Below are 13,935 nucleotides of genomic sequence, written 5' to 3'. Positions count from 1 at the left end.
AAAGGTTTATGACAATGCTTAGAAAGCCCAGAATGGAATATACTACTTGGGGGGCAGTACCGACAGCGCATACAGAAATGTCACCCAATGTCCTTTCGCCCTGGGCAAGATGTAAATTCCTAATCTGGGAATTTAAGGCATCTTTCTACATTCAACTAGCACAGCAACCTCTTTTTCTACTCAGCCACTCCCCAAACCGATTATCTGAAGCAAGAACATCTAGTCAGCACTACAGAGAGCTCTTATTTCCAGCACGTGTCCCACCCTCACAGAGAAGGCTGCTCAAGAAAGACAAGGGACGTATTAAAAGGAATTTTGAATAAAGCTTCAAGACAAGAGCCTTGATCAAACCCCACGTCACCTGTGGAAGGAGACAAACCGAGAAACCCCCACCAGGCTGAAGCAAAGAGAATTCAGACAGCAGGTTAAGCAGTGTCTGTGAGAGGGAGGGGAACAACTGACACTTAAAGGCAGTATCAACACCCTCCCCAGGAAGGCAGGAGCAGCCTGTCCGAGAGAGGATGTCTTTTTAATCTACAGCTAACAGGCTTGCTCCACAAGGCTGTAGAAGCATTTAGTATTCATAAAGCATCAGTCTGATACAAACCTATTTGCTGCCACTGCAGCAGCTGCCACCACTGACAGTGAGCTGTGCTACAAGGCAGGCTGTTGAGTGCTTTTTCCCTCCTGGAGGGCACCCAAGAGGACAAAGTAAGGAACACATTCAGACATCTCCAAAACCCCAGATGGTATCACGCCCACCTCGCCTGCCACCAGGCAGCCAGATGGACCCACACCTCCCAAGCCCATGTCCTGAAGGCACCAGGAGACCCTGCTGTGCATGGCTGTGAGTTTCCCTGAGGGAAACACCAGCTTTCCTCTGCAAGACCTCAGGGTGCACAGACCACGCTCGAGTCAGGCAAAGGCACTCCAGGCATGCTCCCAGGAGAAGCGCTGGGCTCGGGTTGCATGAAGGGACTGAGGGATAAAACACCCACAAGAAGCTCAATCCTTATCCAGCTCATCTCTTGAAATAAAACTGATTTTATCTCCAAGCTGTTTGCCCACACAAGTACTGCTCCCCACCCCTAAGATCCCACAACTCCCCCACGTGTTGGAGAAGGTCAAACATCCAGTCATTTGTTGCAATAAATATTTATTTGGGCACTGACCGTAGAAACTATTTTTGTAAGCCAGAGGACAGAAAGAACAGATCTTCAGTCTGAAGTCATAGAAAGTTCTGAACATTAAAGAAGGCACTGAGGATCAAACCTGACATCAGAACAGAGCTGGCTAAACTCTGACCTGAGCTACTCTGGGAGTTTTAAGTTCTGCCTCCATGGGGAAACACAACTGTTTCTTAGGAGAGCTTAGCCCCCTCCAGCCTAACCAACCTCCTGTTGCAAACATATGTGATGCAAATGTACACAGGGAGGGCCAGAAACCTACAGAGCAGACACAAATATAAACCACTCCGGTTACTCTTGGATGGTACAAGAAACAAGGCTATCCTGCTCCTGGGGCCCTTCCTCTGTGCCAGAATCGGTCTTTAAACTGACCGATCATCTGGGAAAACAAAGTCCCCAGCAGCCCTGGTCTCCAAACCATGATTCTGCTATCCCTACAGATAGCAGCCCAGGGCTGGAGTCTGAGCCAAGGCACACAATCGCAGGCAAGAGTATCACTGAAACCTATAAAGCAGAATTATCCCAAGAAGACCCCAGGACCAGCCACACAATACAACCTCCCCACGTGATCCAGGAATTTTCCTCTCAGAAAGCTCTGGGCTATGGCACAGCTGGGGACTAAGCTCATTTTGTCACAGTATTTTTAGACTCTGGCTCAGGGGAGAATCTGTTGATATAAACAAGTGTGAGTGGCAAGCACCAGCCCTTGAAAGGGAAAGAGCAATGACTGAATGAAGGGGGAAGAGAGACAGAGGATCTTTATTTCCCTTCACGTCACCAAGAATTCAGGTCTGGCCTTGTCTTTGCTGGAGGAAGGAAACATACTCTCGGAAGACATTCTTCCAAGAGACTGATCCAGCCTGCCAGGAATGGCCCAAGCCAGCAGCATTGCGTAGGAAAGAAAAATAACGGAGACCGTTTATCAAAGTGTCCCTTCTCCCCCTCACCCACCTTCCCCATACGCTCCGACACTCATTTCAGGTCAGAAGCGTCCACATTAAAACACGTTAGATCCCAGTATTCCCAAAGCAGCAGCAACATCAGGGCAGTCCGAGCCAAGCAAGTCAGGCCAAAGGATGTTATTTCTCTTCCTTAGCATGCAGTTTGTTCCGCCGCTCCATCTTCTTCTGCAGTTTCCTCTTCAGCTGCAGTTGCTTTTTCTTCTGCAGTGTCTGCTGGACCTTCTCACGGCATTCCTTGTTTTTCTTCTTGATCTTGGCTAGCTCTGCCTTCCTTTTTGCCTCCAGATCTGGATCCTGCAATGGCAAATGCCAGGACACTAGTGACATGCCTAGGGACAGTGCCAGCCCCTCTGCCTTTCCTAGATGCCCATGCTGCTTTCTAGCCTGTGACCAAGTAGGCTGCAAAAGTCAGACACACTACTCCGATGCACTTTTTAGTATCAGTCACCTTTTAAGGTAAAACTTCACCACCCTGAAGGAGAGTGAGGCAGACACACCACAGCAGTGAGGGAAGAACTGTCATTCTTCTTCCACATCGATGGCATTATACCAGCTACCGATCAAAGTAGTTTATCTAGCAGCAACTCTCACCTTTCCTTCAAGGATCATTTGTTTCCTCTTATTTATTTCTTTCTTCTCATCAAAATCCATTCCCTCCAGTTCCTGTCAGAGCAAAAAGGGCAATCAGTAACCAAGCACCGAGTCTGACAGAGAGAAAAGCAGGACAGCTCTAAAGCGTCAGCAGAACCTCATCACTGTGCACACATTTGGGAGCCTGCAGACCTTCCCCCCAAAGTACCAGCCTCAATACCCAGCAGCATAAAAATGCTGCAAAAATGTGCAATAACAGAGCAAACCTAAGGAAGATAACTAAAACAACCCTCCATGCACACACATCCAAGTGCTTCCACTAAAAAAAGGAACAAATATTTTGATTTATGTGCTCAAGACCAAAGCCACATATCCAGAGCTGCACGTTGGGACTGCAGTGAATCTCCTGGTTACACCCAGCTGCCCAAGGTCTCCAGTCCTCTGAGCAAAGGGGCTTCAGGTGTGCACACTTACTATTTCACATTCCCTTCTGGTGACGTTCACTTGGGTGAGGATGTCAAGCACAAACCGCTCCTCCACAGAGAACTCCTGCAGCTTCAGTTCTAAATCAGAGTGAAACATTTACAGACCACAGTTGGTTACACAATCCAGGGGCGGATTCTCAGCTAGTAAAAAACCCAATATAGTTCCACTGATTATCAGTGGAATTGTTGTCATAAGCTGTGATCACTCTGAATTCTTCAGCCTAGAACAGAGGATTAAATCCTCCCCTCTGCCTACAACTCCCCATAGCACAAGATGTTGCATTTCTTAGGTCTACTTCCTAAAAAAATAGGAAGCCTGAACCTATGCAAAGCAACCTGTTCTTTTTGTCCACATCAGCATACACAGTAGTAAGAAGCTCGCTGCTTTAATAAAAAGGTTACAGAGAAAGTTCAACACACTTTCTCCTCCACTACAAAGAGCAGGAAGACAAATATGTTCATGCCTGGCACACTGAAGAGCAGAATCAAAGCTGATGGAGGTTCAAGTGCTCCTGCTCTTTTCCAAGCCTTAGCCACACAGGGAAGAGAAACCATTTTTATGCTGTTCTGGATCATACATCCTGCACTGATGAAATCAGGGCTACAGGTACCATAAACACAAAGGAACGTATATGATCCCACATTTTAGTAGCATTAATGGTGCTCTACTTACTGATTTCCTCCTCAATAGCATGTACGAGATGGATGTCGTACTGCGTCACCAGTGTAATAGCTATTCCTTTCCGACCTGGATGATGAAAACACAGTGATATATGAATCTTGACAAGCAGAGGGAGGTGAAGCCTAACCCATGCCAAATTCCATCCATCCCCACGAGTCAGTCTTGCACAGTATGGTGACGGGGTGCTCAGAGGGATCTTTATTTGTGCTGAAAATTCAGTTAACTATTGGCAGATCAGACCCAAGTCAGGGTGGGCGATCACTGCAATCTTAAGGCAGGATGCCAAGCCAGTGATCTGAGCAGGTCTGGCGCTGACTGAAAAGACTGCACTGCAGCTGCTGTGCAGCCTCCTTGCACCCATTCAGGGCTCAGCCCCAGCACTGGGATTCCAGTTTTAGCCAGCAAACAGCACGCGGTTTTCCCTGCTCACCCGCCCGGGCTGTCCGGCCAACCCGATGAATGTAGATTTTTGGCAGGCCGGGAGTGTTGTGATTGATGACAACTTGTACTGTAGGAATGTCCAAACCTCTGGAATGCAGGGAAAGAGAACAGAAGTTGAGTATGCAGTTTAAGTTCCTGTCCTCTGCTTTCTCCAAAAGCCCCGTATTCTCATGAATACAGTCTTTATTGGTTCGAGCTGATTCTAGGACAAACCCTCTCCTCATGCAACTCTCCAACAGTCACAAAATGCAATGTATCCTTGTAGCCTGCCATTCCCTCCTAGACCCAGAGAACACACTAAGCCTCAGAGAAACCATTCTCCTGCTAGAACACACACCCGCTGCAGCAAAACAAGCCAGGATCAGAGCTACATCACACACAAGTGGGCTCCAAAACACAGCTCAGAGGTGTTCTACAACGGAAGTGAACGACTCTGTCCTACCCACATGGGGGCAATTGAAAGCTCTCCTCTTGCTAAACCCAGCCTCATCTCCAGAGTGGTTCTGCTGCTTAAAAAGCAGGCTTAAGACTTTTGGCAACAGAGACCACGTTTTTCCCTCACCTGGCAGCAACATCAGTGGCAATGAGAATCTTAAAGATGCTGGACTTGAACTTTGCTAAAGCTGCAAATCGTTGCCGCTGTAAAGAGAAAGGTCTGTATGAGGGATGTGGTGATCCACAGGAGTTGTAGGACTTGGACAGACGTCTGGCTCAAGGATGGAGCTGGAAGCATCCATCTCCCAGATCTGTCCATCACTCACCTGCTTCATCATGGAATGCAGAGCTATAGAAGGAAAGTTGTATTTCCTAAGCATCATGTTCAAGACCTGGCAGTCCCTTGAAGGGAAAAAAAATAAATCAGAATGTAACAGGGAAACGTAAAGCTAATGGACCAGGACAGAGCTGGGCTTCTTCGAGAAGCCCTCCCACTACAATTACCACAACACAGTTCTTTACTGAAGCACTCTGACAGTAGGGAACAGGACACCCACCCACCCCAGAGAGTGATGGAGTTCCCACTTGCACTTGCGGGAATGTCACCAGCTCCACAGCTCAATCCCAGTCACTTGAACCACCCAAAGGAAGGGAACAGCCCAGGGGAGCAGACAGAGCTATTTTCCCCGTCCCTTTTCCAGTATCCATCAGCAGGAGGAAAGGAAGATGCAGGGAGTTAAAGCAGCTTGACCTTCGGGCATGCTACTTTTCTGGGTGGCCCTTCAGCCCCAGATTGTTCAAAGGGGAAGGTGTTTCTCCACCAAATTTCAGAATAGACTAAGGAAGCAAATACCATCCCAGCCTAACACCCAATACAGTGCGAATCTGGAATCTGAACTAGAAATATAAAGGCACGTCTACATTAAGAGCAATAATGAGGAACAATGCACTCACTTGCAGGTTTTAGTAAAGATAATAATAGACCAGTCTTCGTGCTCATCCTGGAAGGTCTGGATTAAATGGACAAGGTACGCGTCCTTGACTGCTTCGGGTACAAGCAAGTAGCGCTGGTCCAATTCATCCACTGTCCGCACTCTGTTGGGAGGGGAAGGCAAAGCACCAAGAAGTACCGGTTTGGTAAGTGAAAACGGAACACAAAGGAGATGAAAGATAGGAGACAAGATAACAGAGAGGAAATGGGATTCTTCATCTACTCGGTAGAGTGGATGAAAACTTACTCGGACGCAGCCTCCCAGAAGAACGGTCTGTTCGCGGCCAGGCCCTTCAGCTCGTTCAGCGTATCGGTCAGCGTGGCGCTGAACAGCAATGTTTGTCTGCGTGCCGGAACAGCCTCCAGAATCACCTCCAGGTCCGCGGTGAAGTCAGCACAGCCCTGCTCCAACAACCGGTCAGCTTCGTCCAAAACCTAGGCACAGCTGAAAATAAATGAGTTCATCTGCATGCATACCTACAGAGCTAAAAAAATCTTAGAAGCATAAACCCCCCCCACAAACCGTTGGAAAACTGCCTTACCAAGAACTTTAGCTTTTTCAGGCTGAAAGTGTTGGAACTGCGGAGGTGATCTGCCAGCCTGCCAGGTGTAGCGATGACAACGTGGGGTTTCCGGGAGAGCTCCAGTGCCTGTGCCACCATGTCTGCAACAAGAACCGCAGAGCCCAGTTATGGCCAACTGAACGCAGATCCTAAAATCGTTTCAGCCTTAAAACTGGAAAACCTCACTCTCCTCATTCCCACCAGCCTCCGGCTGCCTTGGGCGGTGGATAACACCTCCTCAGCATGAAGAAAACAAACCCTGTGGGAAAAGAACCTCCCCAGGCGCTCTGCTTTTTCCCAGCCTGACCCTACCGGAGCCGGATGGGGATGGTGGAGGCTCCGGCCCCCCACCGGGTAGCAGCACTCACCCAGGCCGCCCACCACCACGCAGTCCTTCAGGCCGAGGGGCTTCCCCAGGACACGGAATTGCTCGGCGATCTGGTACGCCAGCTCCCTGCCGGGGAAAAGAAACCTTGAAGCGGGACCGGTCTCCGCGGTGGGGACCGACTGTCCCGGTTAGGGGCCCTCCCGGAGCCGCTCCGTACCTGGTGGGCGTCAGCACCAAGCAGAAAATACCGTAGGGATCCTCGGAGAGCACCTGCAACACGGGCAGCACGAAGGCCGCCGTTTTTCCGCTGCCCGTCTTAGCGCAGCCCAGGCAATCGCGACCTGCGAGGGAGACAGAAAAGACCGGGATCCTGAGTCGGCCGTTAACGGCGGCGGAAACGGACACCGGGGGACCGGGAGCGCTTACCTTGCAACACGGGCGGGATGCAAGCGGCCTGCACGGGCGTGGGTCGGTTCAAGCCCACCTGCCGCGCCTGCTCCGCCAGCCACGGCGCCAGGCCCAGCGCCCGGAACTCCGCCATGGCCGTCCCGGTCTGCACCCACCGCTTCCGGCCTCGCGTCCGCCCACACACCTTCCTCATTGGCTGTCTCTTGCTGACCCTCTCCCAGCCTGCTTTGCTGAGTAGCAGCTTCCGGCGCAGTGGTGACGTTTACGCCTCCTTGCGTGTCTATTGGCTGGTGAGGGGGGTTTCCATGGAGACCGCGGCTCCCGGCAGTCGCCGGGGCTCGGCTACTTCCGGAGACGTGTCTGAGGCGGGGGGAAAATGGCGTCTGGGGCGGGTGCGGGCTCTGCTGGTCAGGGTGGCGACGCCGACGAGCTCTTCGACGTGAAGAACAGCTTCTACATCGGGGCATACCAGACCGCCATCAATGAGGCGCAGCGGGTCAAGGTAGGGGTGGTGTTGGGGGGGGGGGGCAGGCTGTGCTTTGGCCCGCGGATCGGTGTCTCTCCCTGGGACCTGCCTCCCCTCGGCCGCCCCGGTGTCTCAAGGAGGGAGCCGGGGGCTCCCCGAGTGCCCTTCGTCCCTGCCCGCCTCGTCCCAGGCTGTTTTGGGTGCTTTCTCCCTTCCCTGCTGTACCAGCGGGACTCCGGGGTGGAAGGGGGGGCTCCCGTGGGCCCCGATAATGTGTCTGTGTGGGTATCGTTTCTCGTGTGTGGAGTTACGTTGTTGCGGGGTTCGGTTATTGTTGCAGCATTCCCTGAGAGAGGTTCTTGTTTTCTGTCATCCCTCCAGCCGTCTAGTCCGGAGAAGGAAGTGGAGAGGGATGTTTTCTTATTCCGAGCCTACATTGCCCAGGTGAGGTTGTGAGTGCTGCATTTGTAGCAGCATAATCTGACTGCAAGGCTGGAGCGGAGGAGGTTGTGAATCGGAGTCCTGTGAATGCAGCGTTACGCAGTTTGGTAATAATTCCTCCTTCAGCACTGGAACGTGTTGCGTTTCCTGACTGAAATGCCATTGTGACTGCAACATGTTATATGTAAGATCAGGGTGACCTGATGAGACCTTTTTGAGGTCTTTATCATCTTTAAAATAGCGTATGGGCAAATAGTCCTCTTGGGCAGGTTATGAAATTTGGCTGTGTTTGTAGAGTGTGATGTGAGACATAAAGTAGAAATTTACCGTTCCTGGTTGTTGTTGTTGTTCTCGCTGAGGCTTTACAAAGTAAGCAATCGTTTCTTGTGTCCCAAAAAATTATTAAGCCACAGATTTTTCTTCGTTGCCTTCAATAGAGAAAATACGGTGTTGTCTTGGATGAAATTAAAGCCAGTGCTAGTCCTGAGCTCCAAGCAGTGAGGATGTTTGCAGAATATCTTTCAAATGAGAGTCAAAGGTAAGGACAATAAGTTGGAACTCAAGCCCTGTCTAACAGGGAAGGTACTTCCATGTGGAAAGTTTCATGTAGAAGCATGGTCTTTATTGTGATTTTCTGTGGTTTTGCAGTGAATCTCAAAAAAGCAGAATTGAGTGGGGGCAGGATCTTTTCGTCTGGCTTAAGTAACGAAACACTCCCAAATTCTCACCGTTGGTCTTCACAGGGATGGAATTGTTGCTGATTTGGACAAGAAAATGGCAAAAAGTGTTGATATAGCTAATACCACTTTCTTGCTGATGGCTGCTTCCATCTATTTCCACGACAAAAATCCCGATGCAGCTTTGCGTACTCTCCATCAAGGGGAGAGCTTGGAATGGTAAGTGTAACTCACCCTGGTATTGCGGAGGTGTGTGCTAGCAAAGCCTCTCTCTTGTCTAGGGAGAGGTGCCGTAGAAGTGGCTGAGGTCCGGCTTATCTCTAAAAAGCCTTGAAACCGTTGAGAAACTACTTTGAGGTTTGCCTTCTTAGTAGTAAGTGATTTGGTGCTCATCCTACAATATTCAAGTCTATTGCTCCCTTGTGAAACCTAAGAACCTGATTTATTGATTCATGTGTGCTCAGAATTGCTGAGGTGAGCGTTATGTCAGTACAGCGAGGGAGCACTTGGGAAGTGGGAAGCAAGCTGGATTCTGGGTCCTGCTCTGAGAGCCACCTGGTCTGTCGGTTCCCAACGGCAGGGAAGCTTGTCCCTGGGTGCTGGCAGTGCCACTGTCTGCTCAGCAGCAGGCTTCCAGGCAAGGCACAGGGAGCAGTAAAGCCTGCAGCTGTGAAAATCATTTTGTTCTTGTTCATTGCAGCATGGCCATGATGATACAGATTCTTCTGAAGCTTGACAGGCTCGATCTGGCTCGGTAGGTTTGTGTGCCTTTGCTTCTTAATGGTGTGTTCTTGTGGGGTGGGCCTTGATAACAGAATTTTCATCACCCAGCCTCCCCCAGGGTGCAGTATTTCAACACCTGCAGTGGGCAGAACAACTCGTGTGTAGGTATGGGTGCGCTGCAGAACATTTTTGTTCTTCAAGTTGCAAAAGCTGTGGAGATAATAGAGCTGGATACAGCTAAAGGAAGAGATGGAGCTCTAGGTTTAATCTTAACTTCAGCAGAATGTGGTTTGAATCTCTAGTCCTGGGTTTCTAACTTCCCATAGGAAAGTAAAACAGAAAGGTCTTTCACAGATTGTTTCCATAAAATATTAAGAGGTTTTCGTGCCACGTTACCATCTTGCTATGGCTGCTGTGCTATAGCAATGAAGAGCTTGAGAGAAGAAACTACAATGTTTTGTTTCTGTCTCAAAAGAAGTTGCCTTGTCTTTCTGTTGTGTGACTCCCACTTTTGGTTCTGCAGCAAGGAACTTAAGAAAATGCAGGAGCAAGACGAGGATGCAACTCTTACTCAGCTGGCAACTGCCTGGGTAAACCTGGCCATAGTGAGTATCTTAAATGGGGATCCCTGGCCTACAACATCTGAGAATCACCGCTCCACATCTTGTTCCTGATGGCTCTTTTCACATCATGCTTTCAGAAAAGCTTGCAGGGGTTTTGTTGGTTTTTTGGGGTTTTTTTCCCCCCTTCCTCCAAGTATACAGAAAATATCACTAGCTGGCTTCACAAACTAACTGGCTGTTTTGATTGTCAGTCTTTCATCTGTGCTCCTTAGCCTTCAACTCACATAGGGAAGAGCTAAACCATGCTTAAATGATTCACAAAACATTAAAATATAAAATGGAAAGCTGCAGTGTTACTAGCATCCAGACCTTGCAATTAAACTCCAAGAAAAAAATGTAATTCTGTGCTTAGAGCAGACTGTCTTTAAGCATGTTTGCGAATCGGACAAAAACGTACACTGTTTGGCAGTCCAGATAATCAGGCAATTGAAAATAAGTAGTCTCCTAAAATTCAGTGAAGTCCAAGGTTATGCATGCAATACTCTGTTGTACTATTAAGACTTCTTTTTTTTTAAGTGTTCACTTGGTTTTGTTATGAAATCTCTCATATATAGCCCTTGCCTTACAATAGCGTGCTGCTAGATTTTCCTTAAGATCTTAGTTTCCGCAAGGGATCCCGCCTCTGACTGGTGGAAGCCACTGCATGTAGAATGTTTCTGAAGCTGGAACTTTCTAAAAAGCCAGGTCCAAAGCCAGGCCAGGCTTGTAATTATAAGTTACAGCCAGGCGTGTAATTATAAAAATCTCATTTCATAATCCTTTATTATGTCAAACATCTGAAGTGGTTCTTTTGAAGTGTTTTTTTTTTTTTCTTCTTGAATGGAAGCCTGGATCTTTTGATCATTTAAGTGGTACTTAATATTTTTGCATTTCTTTCATCTATGGTCTGACAGTGATCTGTTGCGGTACAGGAGATCACATGAATGCCAACAGCTGTTAACACTGGTTCTTGCGCATCTCATACCTGTGCTTTATAACCCTAGAAATGAACTTTGTGCCTAGTCCTTCAACATGGCAAGAACTTACAGGCTTCTTAGCAACATGTAATGAAACTGTGGGTGTTTGTCTCCTCCCTTTGCAGGGTGGCGAGAAGTTACAAGATGCCTATTACATCTTCCAAGAGATGGCAGACAAATGCTCCTCCACCCTCCTGCTACTTAACGGACAAGCAGCCTGCTATATGGCTCAGGGCAAGTGGGACGATGCAGAGGGAGTACTTCAAGAGGCATTGGACAAGGTACTTTCTGTTTTTGCCAGGCGGATTTGCTCTCAGGGGGATATAGAGTAAAAACAGCAAGGACTTTCGCTGTTAAACGTCACGAAAATACCAATATATTGATATATATCGCTAAAGGTGGTCGCTGTTAATACCTACCTTTCCTTCTCCTTTGCCTTTTCCAGTCAAGTGAGCTATAAGTTTGGCAGAACTTGTTCTTGCAGAGCTGTGCCGTTTGTTACACTTAGTCACAGTAGAGGTAAGTCAGATAGATCAGGTGATTGTTCTTGTTTTCAGGACAGTGGCCATCCTGAGACCCTGATCAACTTTGTTGTCCTGTCACAGCACTTGGGCAAACCACCAGAGGTGAGGCTTGTTTTATTGTACTCAGCAAGCAGATATGATCAGCCCATTCCTGCCGCTGAGGGCAGGTTGTGTGTTCCTAGTGCATGTGGTAACTTTGCTTAGGTTTACACCATTTTATATGTTCTCGTCAGAATTGGCATTAACAAAATAGAATAGTTCTGGGGTGCGGGGAGCTCCCATCTTCAGTATTCAATAAAGTGTGGAAATACAGATGTTGTAGACAATGGCGTATACTTGAGAGGAAGGCCTGGGTGGAAAAAAGGAATCTCTTGAGTTCTGAGATCAGTTCTCACTGATTGTTTTCTTGAAACCGCTATTTAAGGTCGAATTTTGCATTGCAGAGTATGCACGGGTCTTACTGGTTTTACCTGGGGCTGCTAACATTCAGGACACTGAAAAAATCAGGTCTTCACTCACTGTAAACAAATACGTTGAAGTATGATATTTTAAACTCTCGGCTTCTCATATTATCTCAATGTCTAAATTTATCTCTCTCATCCCATCAGGTTACAAATCGCTATTTGTCACAGTTGAAAGATGCGCATAAAAATCATCCGTTCATAAAGGAGTATCAGGCAAAGGTACTAATTACTTTCTAATACAAATTTGAATTTATTTTGCCTCATACCAGTGTCTGATGGGGCGAGTGGATTCTTTACCAGTAAACATGACTGCAGTTCTGAGGGGGCAGTTCCATGTTCTTTTTCTGTCACATTACTTCCCAGGAAATTTTCTAGCCCTTGTGAGAGATGTTGGGAAACAATAGCTGGGTGTTAAGCAAAGGAGTGATGTACCCCAACCTGGTAACAAACATCTTGAAAGAATAGCTCTGAGATACGGGTTCTTAATCCGAGTCAGAAGTTTGTCACCATCAGACATTATGCTTAAATAGAGGAAACATCCTTCTGGAAGAGAGAATTTGGGGAGGGGGGAAAGAAGGATGAAGATAATAGTGAAGGGAAAATGGAACAAATTGAAACAAATTAGGAACTGATACAGGTGATCTTGCTTCTTAGAATTCCTTTTGCCTTAGTGAGCTGTGATAGTGGTAGTCTCTTCAGCTAATGCAGGTTTTATTAAATTATCAGTAAAGTTCAAGATTTGTTCATTTTATTTTTGTTTCTGATTTGAAGGAGAATGACTTTGACCGGCTAGCCATGCAGTATGCCCCCAGCGCATGAGGAGAGGGGAACGAGGCTGCAGACCTGCTCTGTGGTACCTTGGGAACTGGGGTTGATGTGCAAAGCCTCTCTGGTAACGCGGAAAAATGCCCTCTGCAAGTCAGTCTGGCTTAACTCACTGTGGCAGGGTCTTGCAATCCAGCAAGCCAGTGCTAAACCTGTATATAACACGTAGCTACTTGAATGTGGTAGCTGAAAAGCTTGTGTTCTGGCTTACCTGGGTCCTGAACTCTGTTTAAAATACAGTGTGAGTCAAGAGTATGCAACACTGTACCTTAAACATTCCTAATAAAGCCTTTTCTGGATCTGTGTGCCCCTCAATTTCTGGAATTCAGGTAATTCCGCTCTGAGATTGAGCCCTGTCATCTGTACAAGGCTATACTTGTGGGAAGAGTATGAAGGTTAATTATAAGCATCTGCATTCTGTACGTGGATGAATCCTGATTTACGGATCTTCTTTCAGTCTGACTAATGACTCCTCCTTTAACTTCAGCATCCTCTGGAAGAAGCATACACAGCTGTAGGGGTTACTGCTGGTGAGAGGGAAAGCTTCCCCAAAATAAAAATAATCCGATTGTAATAGGCTCAGCCTTAATCTTAAATTGGTAACATGCAGTAGCTCATGTCCTGGAGCCAGGAAAGTAACACCCTGCAGTACGTGTGGAAGTGCACTTGTCACCAGTCACTTCTGAAAGTGTGGTGGTGGTTGTTGAACTTGACGTGTCGTGGAGCATAACGTGATCCAGCGCTACGTGATGATGCTTTTCTGTAGCCTCGAACTCCTGTCTAACATTTCAGACTACTGTATGTGTGGAGCAGAACTCTCAGCTGGGACCTCCTGAACTCTAATATTTGAATTATCTTTTCAATTATCATTTGGGTTGCATTGGGGGGGGGGTGGGGGGGGAGGTTATACTACACTGTAAATGTGTCCAACTGGCGTTTCCTTTGTGCCCACCTCGGCCGTGATTGCTCTGAAAGGGCTCATTGTCTCTCTCCTTGGCTTGTTTAGCGAGCAGCTATTTTCAATGAGGGGTTATTCATGGTCCAGTCTTGGATGAATGTTTCCTTTGTGGAGCTGTCTGAGGGAGACGTGAAAGGGGCTTGTGTGTTCAGGGCAGCCATTACCCACTTGATGGGCCATGATAAATTGACTTAAAAATGTAAAC

At 47.8% G+C, this 13,935-nt stretch overlaps 2 protein-coding genes across 2 annotated transcripts; one reads left to right on the top strand and one right to left on the bottom strand.

Annotated features, from left to right (window-relative positions):
* Positions 1–1,134: 1,134 nt before the first annotated feature.
* On the bottom strand, positions 1,135–7,243 carry DDX49 (DEAD-box helicase 49). The gene is made up of 13 exons (XM_049808249.1): positions 7,092–7,243; positions 6,883–7,006; positions 6,706–6,791; positions 6,317–6,438; positions 6,022–6,209; positions 5,738–5,878; positions 5,110–5,185; positions 4,911–4,987; positions 4,338–4,435; positions 3,899–3,973; positions 3,215–3,303; positions 2,741–2,812; positions 1,135–2,443 (listed from the first exon to the last, which is right to left on the bottom strand). Exons 1-13 carry the CDS (start codon positions 7,204–7,206, stop codon positions 2,267–2,269), a joined length of 1,440 nt encoding a protein of 479 aa, XP_049664206.1. The 5' UTR covers positions 7,207–7,243; the 3' UTR covers positions 1,135–2,266.
* Positions 7,244–7,415: 172 nt separating this feature from the next.
* On the top strand, positions 7,416–13,071 carry COPE (COPI coat complex subunit epsilon). Its single transcript, XM_049808250.1, has 10 exons — positions 7,416–7,575; positions 7,921–7,983; positions 8,418–8,518; positions 8,724–8,876; positions 9,358–9,411; positions 9,904–9,985; positions 11,085–11,240; positions 11,517–11,585; positions 12,092–12,166; positions 12,719–13,071. The coding sequence occupies exons 1-10, from the start codon at positions 7,450–7,452 to the stop codon at positions 12,764–12,766; spliced, it is 927 nt and encodes a 308-aa protein (XP_049664207.1). The 5' UTR covers positions 7,416–7,449; the 3' UTR covers positions 12,767–13,071.
* The last annotated feature ends 864 nt before the right edge of the window (positions 13,072–13,935 follow it).

This window comes from Accipiter gentilis, chromosome 8 (genome assembly GCF_929443795.1).
Source record: "Accipiter gentilis chromosome 8, bAccGen1.1, whole genome shotgun sequence".
Taxonomy (NCBI): Eukaryota; Metazoa; Chordata; class Aves; order Accipitriformes; family Accipitridae; genus Astur; species Astur gentilis.
The sequence above is the reverse complement of the archived record's forward strand: the minus strand, read 5'-3'. Positions and strand labels throughout refer to the sequence as shown.

Bases quoted from the DNA above. Each gene is read 5' to 3' on its own strand.
- DDX49 (XM_049808249.1), bottom strand. From the start codon at position 7,206: ATGGCGGAGTTCCGGGCGCTGGGCCTGGCGCCGTGGCTGGCGGAGCAG. The intron at 7,007-7,091 runs GTAAGCGCTCCC...TCTCCCTCGCAG, and splicing joins CATCCCGCCCGTGTTGCAAG to GTCGCGATTGCCTGGGCTGC. The intron at 6,439-6,705 runs GTGAGTGCTGCT...TTCTTGTTGCAG, and splicing joins CGTGGTGGTGGGCGGCCTGG to ACATGGTGGCACAGGCACTG.
- COPE (XM_049808250.1), top strand. From the start codon at position 7,450: ATGGCGTCTGGGGCGGGTGCGGGCTCTGCTGGTCAGGGTGGCGACGCC. The intron at 7,576-7,920 runs GTAGGGGTGGTG...TCATCCCTCCAG, and splicing joins ATGAGGCGCAGCGGGTCAAG to CCGTCTAGTCCGGAGAAGGA. The intron at 7,984-8,417 runs GTGAGGTTGTGA...TGCCTTCAATAG, and splicing joins TCCGAGCCTACATTGCCCAG to AGAAAATACGGTGTTGTCTT.